This window comes from Vidua macroura, chromosome 6 (assembly GCF_024509145.1).
Source record: "Vidua macroura isolate BioBank_ID:100142 chromosome 6, ASM2450914v1, whole genome shotgun sequence".
Lineage (NCBI taxonomy): Eukaryota > Metazoa > Chordata > Aves > Passeriformes > Viduidae > Vidua > Vidua macroura.
Window position 1 is genome coordinate 48,428,368 of NC_071576.1, and position 18,243 is coordinate 48,446,610.

At 37.3% G+C, this 18,243-nt stretch overlaps 1 protein-coding gene across 1 annotated transcript; it reads left to right on the top strand.

Annotated features, from left to right (window-relative positions):
- Positions 1-5,899: 5,899 nt before the first annotated feature.
- Positions 5,900-13,714, top strand: GAL (galanin and GMAP prepropeptide). Its single transcript, XM_053980802.1, has 6 exons — positions 5,900-6,028; positions 6,169-6,249; positions 6,877-6,931; positions 7,915-8,001; positions 11,117-11,194; positions 13,412-13,714. The coding sequence occupies exons 2-6, from the start codon at positions 6,169-6,171 to the stop codon at positions 13,462-13,464; spliced, it is 354 nt and encodes a 117-aa protein (XP_053836777.1). The 5' UTR covers positions 5,900-6,028; the 3' UTR covers positions 13,465-13,714.
- The last annotated feature ends 4,529 nt before the right edge of the window (positions 13,715-18,243 follow it).

The window sequence follows — 18,243 nt, forward strand, 5'->3', positions numbered from 1 at the left end:
AGGAAATTAGGCTATTTTCTTCTCACAGACCAGCAACGTGAGGTGGTGAAACTGCTCTTTATGTGAGAGAGCAACTGGGGTATATCGAGCTCTGCCTCGGGCTGGGTGAAGAACCAGACAAGAGCTCACAGGTAAGAAGTATATGTATGTAAGGGACAGCGTGGGTGACACCTCTGCGGGTGTTTGCTACGGGCCACCCTGTCAGGAAGGGGAAGTCAATGAGGAATTCTCCAGTCAGCTGGAATGAGCCTCACAGTCACAGACTCTGGTGCTCATGAGGAACTTCTGCCACCCTGATCTCTGCTGGAGAAACAACTCATGTGGGCACATGGGAACGCAGGAGGCTCCTGCAGAGCACTGATGGTAACGTTTTGACACAGGTGGTGGAGGAGCCATCAAGGAGAGGTGTGCTGCTGGGGAGGTGTACTGACAAACAAGGAAGGACTGGCTGGGGAATCATAGAATCATAAAATCATAGAATCACTTAGGTTGGAAATGACCTCCAGGTTCACCAAGTCCAGCCATTAACCATGTGAATGTTGGGGTCAGCCTTAGACATGTGCCATGGACTACAGGATCCAACATGGAGGAAGCCAGGCAATGAATAGGATCACAACCCTTGACTTCAGGAGAGATACCTTTGGCCTCCTCAAGGATTTGCCGGGAGGAATCCCATGGGTTAGGGAGCTAGAATGTAAGGATGTCCAAGAGAGCTGGTTAATACTCAAGAATCACTTCCTCCAACCTCAAGACTGGTGCATCCCTTTGAATAAGAAATCACACAAAGCAGAGCAGAAGACATGCATGGATAAGCAAAGAGCTTCTGGCAAAACCCAAAAGGAAGAAGAAAGTTTACAAAATGCTGAAAAAAGAATGGGCTGTTTCCGAGGAATATAGGAATGTTGTCAGAGTGTGCAGAGATGTGATGAGGAACACTCAGATCCACTTGGAATTGGGAAAAGGGATGTCAAGGACAACAAGAAAGGTATTCCGCCTCATTTTCTCTAACCTGTTTTCAAATTACATGGTGAACCTGTAAGATGGAATGAGTTATTTCTTATCATAGCAGAAAGAAACTAACTGGGTGCACTTACAGTACAATAATGAAGGCTGCTTATTATCATCCTGCTAACTCTATTTTGTGCTTTAACCAAATAAAAACCAGTAACAAACAAGATAGAGAAGTGTATTTTGTAGCTGAATATCTCTCTTCTAACATTCTGCCAATTTTTTTAAAGTTTAATGAATTTAATGTAAAAATACTTTTGAAAAATGATAAGTACTATTCTGTAGCTTCTTTTTGAATTACTGTGAATACATTTCATGTCTGAAATGCCTAGTTTTGAGGCTTTTTGTAATATAAGGTTGCAACATACTTGCTAATGAAGCAGCAGGCATGGTGTTCTGTTAAAAAATAAGACCCATGAAAGCACTGACCTGCTTTCCTGTGGCTTCTCATTTTAGTACACATAATTTGGTAAAGCACTTGTCATTTAGCTCAGGTTGTAGTGGACCTTGAAAAATCATCCCTTGTTTAGCACCCTGACCACTTGACTTTAAAACCTCCATGATGGGGACTCCACTAAGGCCCTGGGACATTGATTGTTTTCACTGTAAAAAATTCCTCTCTTATATCAAAATGAAACCTCTCTGAGTACAGCTTGTGCTCTTTGCTTGTTGTCCTCTCCATGTGTGTCTTTGTGAAGAGAGAGCATTCATGCTTTTGTGGCTGCCTTTTGGGACCTGGAAAACTATGATGAGATTCCCTTGAGCCTCCTCTTCTCCAGGGTGAAAAGACATACCTCCTTAAGTCTTTCCCCACAGAACATGTTCTCCAGCTCTTAGATCGCCTTTGTGGCCCTCCTTTGAGCCCTCTCCAATGTCTCTATGTCTTTTTTGAATGGTGCATACCAGGACTCGGCACAGTACTGCAGGTGGGGCCTGACAAGTGCTGAATAAACTGGGATGATCACAGCTTTGTCTCTGCTAGTTATGCTTCATGGATGCAGCCTAGGATCCAATTTGCCTTCTTTGCTGCAGCAGCACACTCTGGACTCATGTTATCTTGTCCACCAGCATTTCCAGGTCCATTTCGAGGCTCCTCCTCAGACAGATGGATTCTAGCCTGTCCTGGGAACTTTGGTTATGGCATCCTAGAGGCATAGCCTGGCACTTGTCTTTGTTAAACTTCATCCTGTTCTTTCTATCCCACTCTTCCAGCCTGTCCAGCTCTCCCTGTAAGATATCCCTTCTGACATGTTCAATGCACCACCCACTTCGGTGCCACCAGATTTGGTGAAGGTTTTGGGTTTTTCAATCCCATCATCCAGACCATTGAGGAGGATGTTAAACAGCATGCAGCCCTACAGGGATTGGGTAAGCAGGAATTCCTCCTGAGGTCTTGCAGGACCAGAAACTCCATTGTGTTTGGTAGCTGTGAGCTTCCCCTGAAGCTGATCAAAGGAGGAGGAAGTCATTGGTGAGTGAGGTATTAAATGGAAAACTAAGCCAAGAACCAGCCCCCTTCAGGCAAGCATCAGAATTCAGAGTTTGGTAAAGGAGCCTCTGCAGCTATAAATCCTGAATCAGCCCTTTGACCCAGGGGTTTCCTCTTGGACTCAGAGAGAGTCAGAGAAGCTGAGCTCTAACATTAGCAGGAGCTGAGTGCCAAGCTCAGCTCTTACAGGGCTGAGATATTTAAAGCTGTGTTTGCTTCTGAGAGAGGCAGTGCTTCTGACCCATCCTTAGACAGGGAGGGGGCAGAGCTCACCAGGAATATTTACTTCAATATGATTGGCTTTATTTTTAAAATATTTTTTCTTGATTTTGAGCCTTCAGAAGACTCTTTCTGCTAAGTTATAATAAATCTCCTTATTCAGGGTGGAAACACTGATCTCAAAAATTTGAAATTGTTTCCAATGCAGAAAAGACAGCAATGTAAGTTACTGGTGTAATTGCATTTTAGTGATCACCTTGTAAATTTTGAATAGGATTCAAAATAAACATCTTGAAACTTCTGCAACCAATCTTTTCTAGTTAGCTGGATGATGACACTCCTCCAATAAATCATTTACTTTCTGTAATTTCATTGTTTCACTGAATTACTCATACATGGGAGACATTTTTTCCTGCTAATTTATCTCCCAAGCCTAGAATTCATTATAATTGCTTATATAATATTAGAGGTTTTGTGTACATACCTGAGAAAGGTCTTAAACAATATGTTTACACTTGATGTTGCCTGGGAAATAGGAAAAAAACTCACTCATTTTTTGTGTAGATGGACATCACTGTGACTGCAGTGGTTTCTAAAATTTGATTTTAATATTCATTGGTGAGTTGGTGAAAACAACCCTATTAGGCAACCTCAACACAGAAATAGCAGACATGCTTTTTCCTCCTTCATTCATTATCTCTCAGTAATCTCAACTGTGAAGGGAGTCAGACTCCAGACCCTTTGAAAATATAATACAAAATCCACTTTTATTCAGTGTTTTTCCTACTATACAAGATAGCCATTCTGTGTGGCTTATTTTTTTGCTAATTAAAATTTAAATGGTCCATCCTGCCTCATCAATTGTATAAAGGAGACATTTTTATCATTAAAGACATGGTAGAATCCTTAGGATTTACTGTTTGTTCTCAAAATTAAATCTCCAGTGACAAAAATGCAATAATTTTATTTCCCAAATCCAGTGTTTCAATACTGTAATTTATTTAATCCATATTACAATTTCCTTAAAAATTCAAAGCTTTTTGCTCTGGCTACAAACAGTATTCTTCCCTGTTTTTCTTTTAATTATTTTTGAAATGCGGGCACATTCACATCTATAAAAATTACATATACATCTTGCTGTGTGAGACAGCCAATCCTGTCTTTCATGTATCAGAGATATCAGAGACAGTTTTGTTATCAATGCTTATTGTTCCATTGACTCGAGTGAATTTAGATGAGCTTCATTGTGAGTTTATCTGATGATGGACCTCTGGTGAGGATTAGGCATAACCTAACAGCTACTGCAAATTGCATTTAGCCTTTACAGTTAAGCAGGCATAAATAAATCAATGGAGGAATTAGTACACTGAAGGGTCTCCTCAGTGAAAACAAGCTGTGCTGTCACTGAGATGGCCATTAGTCAAGCTAAGCTAGGAAAGGCAGCCTTCAGACTAATGCTGCTTTCTGAGCAGTGAGATTTAAAATTTCCATGGAATAAAAAAAAAGACTAATAGCATTCTTGAGAAAGAAAATTGTGGGAATGAGACCATCAATTGTAGGAATGACTGATAAAATTATTTAATTGACACTAACAAAAAGATAGATTTAGATAAAAAGTATGATGGGCAAGTGATGGATTAGGCTTTTCAGTATACAAGAAGGCTTTATTTTGCCTCTGACTCTAGTGGAGATGAAGAGATCATTTCACTCTAATTTGATAGGAAGGTGCAAATACTGTGGGTGAAAAATCAGAATAAATATTGCAGGTTCAAAAACGTTTCCAATACATTTTACGGGAACATCAAAAATAAAATTAGTCAAAGCTCACAGAATGAACATATTTTTGTAACATTCTTGAATGCAAAATTGGACATCTCTTGATGTAAGTTCTTTGGGTTTTTTTCAAATAACAAAAGAAAACATTTTGTGGCACAAAGAAGCTTCATGTTTCAAAAATTACTTAGTGGAGGTTAACAGCTGAAAGCTAGGGAACTTCAGTCAAAAGTGTACATTTGATAAGGTAAAGGACAACAACACTTTACAAAAATTATATTGCTATTTTCAATTTCTATCTAATCTGAAATGTAAGGATCATGCAATAGCTGAGATAACACCTTCAGCAAATGATAAACAGTATCAAATAAGATTTGCAGAGCTGAAATGTATGTACATCAGCATCTAAGAATTGCATAAAATAAACTTTATCCTAGCAGTTTTTGCTCAGAGACTCAAAGACAAGGCTAGACTATTACAAACCCTACAGCATCCAACAAAAGAGGGTAGGAATTAGAAATACAAGACACAGCTGTTGTTTCTAGCTTGGATTGTGAACATTATGCTACATTAAAGTATAAAAAGTTTGCTTTTAAACTAGTGAATGATACGTGTGTTGTCCAAAAGTTTGCAGAGACTCTTTAGCAGTTTCTGGAAAAGGAGCTGTAAGTATAATTTATTCTGTGCAACATCTCTGGTGTTTTCTCATTGAAAAAGCAATGAATTCGAGGGACTTGCAGTGAATAAACGAATTTGTTGTAGAGAAAGTGCAATTTGGCAGGGGGGAAAAATGGAACTAATAGTGGAATCTCTGCTTTGTAATTCAGTTTTGCACATCCCGATACCATCTGTAACTGCAACTAAGATAAGCGAACTGGCGAAACTCCACTGGTTGTAAACGCACGGGCCAGGGCTAGTCTGGTCACTGGAGAGAGCTAAATCCTAGGCTTTTATATATAAAATATATAACCCTGAGAGAAGTGCTGTCTCAGGCACAGAGCAGCAGGAAGCACAGACTCTTAGCAGCTCCTCTCCCTGATGCTGGACAGCGGGCACGAGTCAAAGGGATTTCAGGGGGCCGCGGGTGAACCACAGGGAGCTGCGGTGCTCTGAAGCAGAGCAGAGCACTTCTCACAGGTACCTTCTCTCAGGCACTGTCCCGTAGCCGAGTCTGTGACAAGTGATGTGCACTCCCTTGCCGCACCCTTGTCCCCCGATGCCGTGGGCGGAGGCGCAGGCACAGGGCAGGGCTGATCGCAGCTCCCGGCTCCCCGCGTCGTGCTCCCAAGTACCTCTAATTGGATTGCCGTAATTTCTGCCCTTCCAAAAGCGGCGGGCGGCGAGGGGGAATGGCCCGGGGGGGGGCGGGGGGAGGCGGTGGGCGGCTCTCGGCTCCGCCGGCGCGGCCGCTCCGCAGCCCATAAAGCGCGGCGGCAGCGCGGCGAAGCCGCGGCCACGCAGTGAGAGCCCGCCGTGGGACCAGCCTCGCTCCGGCCACGCCACGGGAGCACTGCGAGGGACAGACCGCCCCAGCTCAAGGTACCCGCAGCCCCGGCCCTTTTCCCAGCGGGAACTGGGCTGCCCAGCCCTGGGGAGCCCGTTCGCTCGCACCCACTTCCCACCCAGCCGCCCGCGCCCCGGGGCAGGCAGAGCGTTTACCCCGCTGCGGTTTCTTCCAGATGCAGAGGTGCGCCGGTTTCCTGTTTCTGTCTTTAATCCTCTGTACCACCCTCTCGGAAACACTCGGGCTGGTTTTCTCAGTAAGTATCCGTGTCTCAGCTAGCGAGGAACCGCGAACCTCCCACGGATACACGCTGTTCTTAGATATAGGGATTGCAAAAGACGCAGCACACAAAACCATTTCGGGCTATAAACAGTTTGCCTTTTTTTTTTTTTCCTTCCCAGCTAAGAATTTGGAGATTTTGAATACTAGCTCTCTTGTAAAAAAATACTATGATTAAGAATGTCTACTTGCCAGACCAAAATTGAATGGGCGTCCCACCGGCCTCCAAAAGAATGATGTACATATGGACTTCTTTTATGAAGAGGCTGTCATGCAAATCCAAGCAATAAAAAGAAACATTGCTGTTTGCTAAGGTGGCTGTCAGATGGTAATATAAACTTCAAGTATAAAGTTGAAATTTCTGCCTCCAAAGTGTGATTTACAGTCATCACTTATGTGGTGTGAAACAGTCAAACCACAAGCATGTCAATATAGACTTAAGGGGGGGCAAGAGCTCACCATGAATATTTACTTCAATATGATTTGCTTTATTTTTAAATATTTTTTTTCTTGATTTTGAGCCTTCAGAAGACTCTTTCTGCTAAGAGAATGTCCTTTTCAGTGTAGGTTGTGCAATAACATGCTTATGTTTTTTTCCTTTAAGGCGAAAGACAAAAGGGGTTGGACTTTGAATAGTGCTGGTTATCTACTTGGGCCACGTAAGTAAGGCACTTCTTTTTTCATTTTTTCAAAATGCAAAAATTGTGTTACTCACTTCTCTGAATACAGCAATTTTGTCTAAATCTCCAAGACTGAACAAACTCATTTGGAAAAACACTTGTTTAGATGTTTGTTACATGCCTATCATAGAACTGAGGTGTCTGAGACAACAGCTGTTCTTTTCTAAAGAAGTGTGATGGGAGGCCTTATGTCCAGAAACACATCTGCTCACATTTTGTGCTTCTGAACTGTAATTTTCATATGACAAATACGTCACCACAAGAAGTGTCAAAAAACCTTACAGCATCATAGACATCAAGGGCAGAATGACAAAATGTGTACCTCTCCACGTATTTCAGATTTCACCTTTAAATATTTTTACAAACTTTCACTACTTGACTTTATAAGACTACATTTTTTTTAATTAAAGCAAAATAAATTAAACCAGTAACTTGCAAACTCAAGACTGTTAACAGTTCACTATGTGAACAATCAATATACAAGGTGTTCAAAATACAGGAGTACTGGTTTATGGGTGGAGATAACAAATGCAGGTTGTAAGGAAAGTAATGTAGAACTAAGCTGTCTCAAATGTTTGTCCTTTTGCCATTAATTCTTGTGAATGTGGTAACATTCATCACCAATGTTTCTGTATTTTCAGTCTCAGTAACACATAGACAAATACTACACATACTTACTCTGACACTCTTCATTCTTTTTAGCTAACAATAAGGATACATAAAAAAAAGAAAGAAAGTTTAATGCATCTTAAAGGTATTAACTTTTTCTGTAAATGTCTGGAAGTATATTTACCCAAAGCAGAGCTAAACAAATTGGAAAAAATACTGTGGGGAAATGTGCTTGTCAAAGACTTCTATTTTACATCTAAGACTGGATAATAGGAATTATCCTTTGTTGCAGGTCATATTGATAAGCTTTTACTGAGTCAATTAACTCCTCTGATTTTTAATTTATTTATCAGATGCAGTAGATAACCACAGATCATTTAATGACAAGCATGGTTTCACTGGTAAACGTGAAATACCGCCCGATGAGGATATTAAAGCAGGTAATGGAAGTCTGGAAACAAGCATTTTTGATTTGTTTTTTATGTTAAGTAATTGATTTACTATTGAACTGACTACTTGGATACAAAACTATTTCTGCATTTCAACAGAAATCCTAATAAATATATGAAAGGAAGAAAAATGACATTTGGCCACTCAGTGTGATCTTTATATTGTCATAGATTATAATATCTAAGTGATTAGGAAAATGTATCATAATTTTGTTGCTTTAAATGTGTAATAGATCATATTGCTTTGAAAAAAACTTTGGTTTTTTTCTCTTTTCCTCTGTTCAAGTAAGTATTTCAAATGCCACTCTAGCCCCTCCAGAGTTAATTGTTTTTTTTGCAAAGGAGTCCATAAAGGTGTCTTCAGTAATGAAGGTTATAGAAAATACAAAGTCTCAGTATTTCCTATGATTAAGCAAGGTGGCTTATCTTCATTAAAAGATTGAGAACCTGGTCACAACTGAAGTCAAAATGCTTAGATGTTGCATGTATCAGAATTTAGAAAATGGCAATGAAAAGAGTGCAGCCTTGTTCTGGATTTGTCATCCGAAGCTGGGCCTCTAAAATGTATGTCTAGACTCCCTTAAGAAGGGAAGCTGACATTTTTTAGGCTTTATTTTGAACACCTATTTCAGGATAAGGTGCAGAAACTTCTAAAAAACCCTGTTTTATCTCCTAAGGAGACACTAAGCCTGCTGCAGGCATTTAAAGTGAGCTGGGATGAATCTCATCCTTAGGCTGATAAAAGTGACCACAGTACTTCCTGAGTACATTTATCACTGCACTAATGGGGCAAAACAAGGATTTTGGAGCCTATTTTAAATAACACCTAGAACAGTGCAAATGTAGTTAACACTAAATAAGTTCATAAATAAAGGACATGTGCTTAATTACAATATCATACATGCATACTTCGTAAAGAGAAGTTTAATACAATTAATACATTTCTTAATTGTTAACACTCTCTGAATGACTGTCAGTTCAGTTCTGGCACATTTACAGAGTGGGGGTTTGGAGTTTGTGTGTGGTATTTTTTTAGTGCTGTGCTTTAGTTTTGTTTGTTAGTTTTTAAGGAAAAGAAACCAACCATGCTGTCTCAAATACCAGGGTTAAAAGAATATATGACCAGTCAAAAACAATGTAAAAATAAGGGATTTATAATCCCAGTTTGTGCATATCCCAGGTCCCTTAAAGGAATACGAATTTATGGATTTATGGACCTCTTGCTGGGTACTGTTGAGCCTCCACAATTGCAGATAAACCCAACCAAGCTTGTCAGGATGAGACTTAAAAATTACACAGCTGCCTCTGCTATGAACTTCATTCTCTTCCCTCACCAAATGTTTATTTGAAGGAGAAGTTTATTACAGATTCCTACAATTACAGAGTTCCTACCCAAAGGAGATATATATATATATATATATATATATATATATATATATATATAATGCATAAGAAATGCATAAGGTAATCAGTAATATTGAATCTATATTACTGATTTGATACTATTAAAATAATAATTTATATTACTAAATTGGTATTATAAAAATAAATTTTAATCGAAAAGGAAGGATTTCTCCTGATTATTTGCAAAAGCTTCTTAAAATGGCAATATATGCACATATTATTGTATTAATTTGAAAGAGTTCCTGCAAAGGACTGTGCTCTCCTTGAAGGAATGCTGCAAAATTCATAAGCTCTCCAGATAACCTAGAAATATTTGTAACCTATATTAGGGACTTAACACTAGGACCAGCGAAAAAACCCACAACAAAACTACAACCATCTCTGAGCATAATTAGTCAAATCTTCAAGTTACAAGATCAAAATGGTTTGTTTACTGAAATCTGCAAGCTTTCCACTATGCAGAATTAAGCTAAATAGCAGAGTAAATAGTACATAAGGTAATAGCACATAACTACAATATTTCCTGGTCATGGAGGAAAAATATTTATCCAATAAATTTCACATGGCTAATAAAATCTTGATTAAAATGTGACTAATATAATAATAACAAAAATTCATAACAGGTTAGGTGGGAATAAAAGCTAAGGAAAAATTCAAATAAAAGAGTATTATTAATGCAAATAATAATAATAATGTCTTTGTGTGAGTTCAAAGACTGAAGACAAGATTTTTAGGTGCAAGCCTATTAAATGCATTCTTAAATGCTTATTCTCCTCTTACCAGAAACCTTTGTGTCCCTTGCAACTCTCATCAATGTTTTAAATCTGTGCTACAGAGTTCAGTCTGCCTTCTGATCCATCTGATAATGTTTTCAGTGATATAATAATGGACTGTTGGTTCTGGTACCCACATCTGTGTGCAAAAAGTTAAAAATCTTGGGGAAATTATTTGCCATTTGTTCTTAATAGAGAGCAGTTCTCCATCCTCCTAAAAATAACAAGGTGTCTTCCTCCAACTCCTGGCTGATATTTTTTTTTCCTCTCATTTACAGATGCTGAAAGCATTCTTCTCAAAAGTGCAATAACAAGCACCCATTAGGCCATTAAAACAGCATCAAAAAGCTATTTCCACAAGCTTGAAGAAAGTGTATTGGGTTAGATACCTATGTGAAAAACAGCTTTCTGGACTTTTAGAAAAACATTCAGGCCTAGGTTTTGGGCCACAAATCACTTCTATATCACTTGAAAGGCTAATTTGGAACAAAGTCAGGCTGCATGAACGAACTTTTAACTGCTCTGTAAAGCTGATGAGTTTGTTTTCTAAATTTGAAATTTAATCTATCCCTGCAGGCGCAGGTGGACACAAGGGAGAGAGCTGGGAACAGAGGATAACTCTCTTCTGCAACAGATCTCATAAGGCCTAGAGACCACAACCATTAAGGTGTCAAAGCAGCTGCTATGCAGCAATGGCATACAAAGCTGAGTGATTTTGATTCTGACAATTGCGGCTACCTGCCTCATAGAGGCTTTGCCCTTCCATGAAATTAGGTTTTCTGTCAAGGATTTTAAGGAAAAAGGAATTTCAGATATTTTTGGTGTTTTTTTTTTCCCTCCCCAGATTACTCATAAACTTAGCCACAATATCTCATATGATGCGTTTTTTAATCATGTTAACTGTGAGTAACAACCAGCTTGTTCCACAGGAAACCTTGGAAGACCCCTGGCTGATGAAAACATTGTGCGCACAGTAATTGAATTTTTGACTTACTTGCATCTGAAAGGTTAGTGAGTACCTTTTAATCTTTCCCAGTTTATGGTAGGAAATTTACTGAGGAGGCAAAACTATCCCTTAATGTACACATCTGCTGCAGATTTGAGTGTGCAAGACTTGCAACAGCACCTCTGGCACCACTCTCAGACACAGAGTGCAGGTGATCCTGAGACATTGCAGCTCAGTGGAGATCTGATGTAGCGGAGTTCTGATAACATTCCATCACATGTTAGTGACAAAAGAAACACATCTCCCTTTTTGCACGTATTCTACAATAAAGCTGCACAACAAAATTGCAACAAGACTAAGCTGAATGTTGGCAAATAGCTCAGAAGAGTAAGTAAAATCTCTGTACAGCCTCACAGTTGTGACAACAGTTGAAATGCTGAGCTTACAGCTCAGCTTACAGCTGATTCTGTAAGAATGGTAACTTTACTATGGAATTCAGTGGAGAAGAAATTTATCTGCTTCTGAATTTTCATTAGTTTTGCTCTAAAAAACCCCAAACAAACACAATATTCAGCTTTTAAAAACCTCTTCAGCTCTTCTTAATTTTGTCTACAAAATATATAAAACCATAACAGATAGTTGCAAAGAAACCAACAGGTAGAAAAAAGTTATTCTACTGCAAATGTTTGAGGATTTTTTCTGTCTCAAAAAGTAGACAGTTCAATGAATTGGTAACTTCCATGTTCTTACTTATAATAACAAATTATTATATATATATAATATATGTACAATATATATATAATATATAATATATATTATATATATATATATATTATACATATATAATATATATATACTTATAATTACAAATTATAAGCAACTTTGTGGCAAGTGTATGCTGTGGAACTGTGTGCACATTTGCGTTTTAGTTTCATTATTAAAAGAGACTTTCAACAGATTGGTTCATTTTCTGCATACCTGGGATGCTTTTTACTCATTGTTTTCTGAATTATTTGTATCCACCCAAGGAAAATAATTCTTATTATTGAAAATGTGAACCCAGTGTTTATGGAATTGAATTTGCATTTGAAAACAAAACCTCTTTATAGTTAGTCCTAAGGGCCTGAAATAATTCAAGTACATATTTAAAGTAGATTGTTAGCATATATATTTACTATAGACAAAGTAGTAGTTTGTTTGTTGTACCACTGTGAAGAAAGAGCCCAAAACTCTCCTTTACTCTGCTAGGTGAGCCTAGGAAGTAAAATCAATATTTGAACACAGCAAAAAGGGTGTAAAATAAGCTCAATCACACACCACCTGCGTAGGCTAAAAGCTGCTAAATCAGACAAGAAAATAAAAAGCATCTCACAGACCTACAAATTACGTCTTCCCTGCAACAAATGAGCTTAAAAGGCTCCCTTCTTAGGACAGTGATGACAAACAGTTGTTTTTACTCAGAAAAGGTGGTGGCATTATCATGTCCTCATGAAAAACAAAAAATGAATCTCCAGATCTGGCTTTTTGCAGACATAGTTCCTGTAGTCTCAGGTTGCAACAGACACAGAATGTTATTACATATTATCTTTTAACAATATTTATTGGAAAGGCTTAGTACAAACTCTTACACGAACCCAGAACTGTAAATTAAGTAGGTGAAAACCATATTTTTTAATGGTATAAATCCTTCAGCACATTTGCTTAAATGAAATTTTACTACATTAAATGCATTGGTTTAGATATGTTCCTTGGTGGGGGAAGGGGGAAAACCCCACTCATGGGGTTCAGATTCAGGCAATAGTCATTCAGATCAGGTATACATTTTAATCTGCAAGAAAAAGGCAGTACTTTTGCTGCTAAGAAGTACTGTGGTAATAACTACAAGTGCCCTTCATCTCTTTCTCTTGGAAATTACTCCCTCCAGCGCTAAGTGCTTCTCATAAAGAGCAACCTGTAGAATGGCAGCTGTAATTAGATAATATTAAGTCTTATGAGATGGTGGGATCCAGCAATATCAATTGACATAATAAAATTAATATAATTGTTGTTCTGTCACTGCTTTTTCTAAAATGTTAAAATTATATCAGGAAGATATTATTGACATTCAAAAGAAAAAAAACCCCAGTATTTTATAAATTAAAATATGACAAGTTCAAAGATTTGTCTTTTATAGTTGAGAAAAGTATTAAAAAATTTTATTACTGAAACTGGATTTCATTACTTAACTGCTATGCATATTTACATATGTATTAATTATATTTTTTTTCCTGTTTTTCAGGGGTGGGAGCACTTGACAAGCTACCTACACCAGAGGAAATGAACCAGTCTTGAAGAATGCATTTTTATTGTGTTGCAGTGTAGATTTAGACTGAATTCTAAACAAAAGACCAAAATGAACTTAAGTTAAGAAGTATAGTTTGCACTTATCTGATAAATGGTAAACAGTGTTCTTGCTTCTGGTTGGTTTGTTGGATTATTTTTTGCTTTTTTTTTTCCTTCCCTCCCTCTCCTGCAATGTCATCGTGTATAATTTTGCTTTGGTAAATACTTTCTGTAGGTAAATGATAAAATAAAAATAAAGAGCAACAAAGTTGTTTCATTTTAAAATTATGTACATACCAGCACACAATGCATCATATAGAAAGCCTTGGGTAAATTGTAAGATTACACTGCACCTATACTCTGCAATATTAGAGCATAATAAAACATATACACACACACACACACACACACATATATATATTATATATATATATTATATATATATATATATATATATATATATATATATATATGGTACTTTAAATAACAGAAAAACAACTTCAGAGTGCTGCCATGCAGAATCATTTTAAGTCACAGATCTGTCTACACTTCTGTGCTTCAAGGAAACATTACTTCCTGTTCATATTTTCATAGACATGACATAAACTCCTGTGCATAGTAAATTTCATATTATACACCTGTACTACACCAATGCATTGGCTGGAGCATACCTTGATGCAATGCAAATTTAAGTGTTCTGTGCAGGTTTACACTAACCTTATGTGTAGGACTCCCATGTCATTGAGAACACTGGGGCTACAGTCTTAATGAAGAAAAGCTCCTGGCTGCTGCAAGATTAAAAATATACTTCATGAGAGGCTTCATTCTGAGTCCAGCTTGGATCCATGTTTAAGCCATGCAAAACAGCTTTGATGTACTGGACCAGGTTGCTAGGCCTGCACACAATAAATGTCAGATCAAGACTGAGGAAAGGTTTGAGAGGTTACAGAACCTTAGAAAGGTTTTTCATATTCAGATGACTTTCAGCCTCTGCACAGTGCAATGAAATAACATCCTTTCAAAATGCTGACATGCACTGGAGTGCACAGACTGACAGAAAATTTGCAGACCTTTATTATCTAATCTGTTTTTCACTTTTAGCATAGCAGAATTCTAAAAGCCAAGCCACTAGTGTATGCTTTGTACCCACCCAGCTATTCAGGCTATGCTCTTCCTGTGATAATCACCCAGCCTCTGATCTCATGTCTGATGTTTTCACTTTCCAAAGTGTGAAAATACACTTCATATCAGATCCCGTGAACTTCTGAGCAAACCCTTCACACTCTGTTTTACTGGATTTCTTTTTGTTTTTTCAGAGTAATGGAAAAAGTATACACTGCTAATATACATACTGCTAGTTCAACATTATTTGGCAAATTTATGGGCTTCCCAAAATGTGAAAAAAAGAACAAAGTGAAATTTAACCTCTGTACATAAGTGTAGCTCAGTAAGTCCAAACTCTCATTTCCACTAGTAATGTCCACACTTCTCACGTAAGCTCACTTAAATCAAGAGGTTTTCTTTTCAATTACTTCCATGGACTTGAGCTCATTGATTGTTAAATCCAGGATCTATTTGAAAAATTCAGTAGCAATCCATCTCTGGCAAAGCAGCTGAATCTATGATCAAATAAAAGGAACTTCATTTTAGCATTGAATTTCTTTCCTTTTCAAAAAGGATAAAAAATTAGAAATAATAAGATAGAATTACGTAACAGTTATTACTTTGATCCAATTAGCATACCTTCAGCTCCTTAGAGTTGGAGTCATCCTATTAGAATGGTTATTCAAGATTCTGAAATTTGAGATTATTTGAAATAGTGGAAAACTCATAGAATCAGGAAGATTTACATCACTGTCTAAACAGGGAGGCTCACAAGGTTTTACATTGTGCTGTACTGTTATATGTATATATTATAGAAACCAGATTATTATAAACTAATTATCAAAAGCAGTCTACATACTTTCATTTAATAATTTCTGCATTCAAACACATATTGATAATATTCTGAAATAGAGACAGGTAAAATTTTCAGCTTGTTTTTTCACCCTCTTTGCCTCTTTGCAAACATGAAGGGGGGAAACCACAGTAGGAGTTCTGGATAAATTTTGCAATTTCAGTAACATTAATATTTTTTTAATACTCATTTTATTTAAAGTATGTCTTAAATCACTTAATCTCAAACATAAGTTCTGCAAATATTTAGAATAACACCTCCATAATGAACCTCTTGGACAAACACCTGATAAAAATATCCAATGTCCTTTAATCCACAATTTGAAAACAGTAAGTTTCAATGGAGCAAATGGACATTAAAAGAATGTGACATTTCCCTAGAAAATAAGAATTTAAAAATCCCCTTTTCCATGTCATAGTATTGCAAATAAGCAATAAATGATAGAGAATAATGGAATATTCTATTCCATTGTCATGTAGGATTAGGTCAAACTTATATTTACACTACAGACAAAAGCCAAATAAAAAACCCCAAAAGAGTAAACATTTCTTGTAATGTTTGCCAGTGATATGAAATTACCCTTCATGCAAATTTAACTCTGACAATGAACAGAAGGCTTGCATGATGCTGAATGACTGGACAATAAAATGGAAGATGAGATTAAATGCTGATGCAAGCAAATTATGTACGCAGAGAAAACCAACTCTAATTTTACATACACATAGTGATGCTCCAAATTAAGTCTGGAAATATAACTCAGACTCATTGTACACAGTCCACTAAAAATGTTTTTTTAAACCTCAAAAGTGGAGATAGGGAGACATGTCCAGATCACGAGCTATAGCAAAGCATTTCTAAAGATAATGAGGGATTCTGGTGGACTGGACAGTTAGGTTAAATCTGCCACACTCATTCACTCATTCACTCATTCACACACTCATTCACTTTCAGGGACTGAATTGTGGAGTGCTAAACCATATCTGCTGCATATCTGCTGTCTAAAGTAAAAGAGACCCATCCAAATTGTATGGTAAGTGTGCACACTCTCATTCTCTATTGTAAAACAGTTCATAAGATATTACATAGGCTTAGGAACAAAATGAAATAAAGCCGTTATACCCTCTTGGAATGGGAAAATATGTTCCAAATATTTTTTCCTCAGTTTTTTTTTTTTTTTTTTTTTCCTCCCACAGCATCTGAATCGTCATTTTGACCATTCTGGAATGCTTTCAACAGATGAACCCAGCACAGTATTTTTATTACAGGCTCTTGCCCCTTACATGCTTCATTGCGCTTTTGTAATATAGTTCACAGTCATTAGAGGTTTTTTATGTCTTTTCCCAGAGACAATTTTAAAGGACTACTTAACCCCTAAAAACCATCATTTCTCTGGTGTCTCAAAGCTTTTTAAGAAAGTTGTTTTGGTTGGTTTGGTTGGGGTTTTTTTGTTTGTTTTCTTTTTTTAATATTGCAGCATTCATAATGGCTTCAGACCCACTACAAGTAGAAGTTCCAAATCAATCTTATCGTAAAGAGACTGTTAAAGCTAATGAACTGCCAGTTTTGATATTTGTATGTTTCTAAATCCTTTTAATGTCAAGGTTGCCTTCCTGAATCCTCAGCTGAATTAAAAAACATTGTGTTTATAAAACAGACCCAGTTCAATTGCTTCTGCAAATTCACCTTTCTTGTATAGGATTGTACTTCAAGAAATCTCGTTTCGTTCAAACATTAAAAGTATTAGATTAGGCATCATATGTGACCCTTTCATCTGTCTGAACTGTATTTCCTTGTGTGAGTTTCTCAGTTGCCTCAAATAAGGACAGATTCTTTTCAATTCACATAGCATGTTATCTGAAGAGCTCCTGTCTGCTTTCTTCACTGGCTTGAATGGGAAGGCATGAGTGTTATCTTTTATAGTCTGAATATCTGAATGTTCTCTTTCCTAGTCTACTTTTACCTACCAGTGTAGGTAGGTAAAATCTACTAGGACCAATTTCAGCTAGAAAGAATGTATAAGAAAATCTCATTACTAAAATGGCCAAAAAGAATGCATAAGACCAAGATTTAGTGTTGCTGAAGCTGGAGGCAGAAATATTTAAATCCTCCAGCCTCCTTTTTAGTACCTCATTTGTATTCCAAAATCAGTGCACAGTCTTGTCCTTTAAGATCCAGCTGTCAGCCAGCTGAGCTAGCTGAGTTTCTAGCAACCGGGTGACATTAGTAGGGCTCACGTGATGCTGCACACAGAAGTCCTCAGTGTGCAGCTCTAGCATAGAGTAATTCCATGCAGTTGGACAATGCCAGTGCTAACTTTGGATCACCAGAAGAGTAGAACTATAAAGACTTAATAGAGAGGTCTCTGGAGGAAGTGGCCTGAAGAAGACAGCAGGAATCCCATCTGTGTGTTTGTACAAAGAATTGAAATGCCATTTCCGGAAAAAGATCTTCAAAAGGATCTAGCTTTTTCTGCAGATGATTTCTAAACGATATGCATTCCATGAAGAGTTTCACTGAGCATCTGAAATACAGCTGCATTGAAGTGGATTGTAACAAGTTTGGGCAGCAGTGAAATCAAGGTTTTCAGGAATACCTGACATCCAAGTCCTGCAGAAATTTATATCTTTTGATGTCCAGATGCTTTTTAAAATAATGGCTGACCATTTAGCTACCTAATATTTTTAATCTGAAATACAAAGAAAACCTTAAACTGTGAGAGAAAACTCATCTCTTTTATGGCTTGAATATTTTTCTTAGTTTATTTCCTGTTTTCCAATTCATTTCTACAAATCATATTATTAGGTAATGAGAACTCATGCTGTATAAAAATA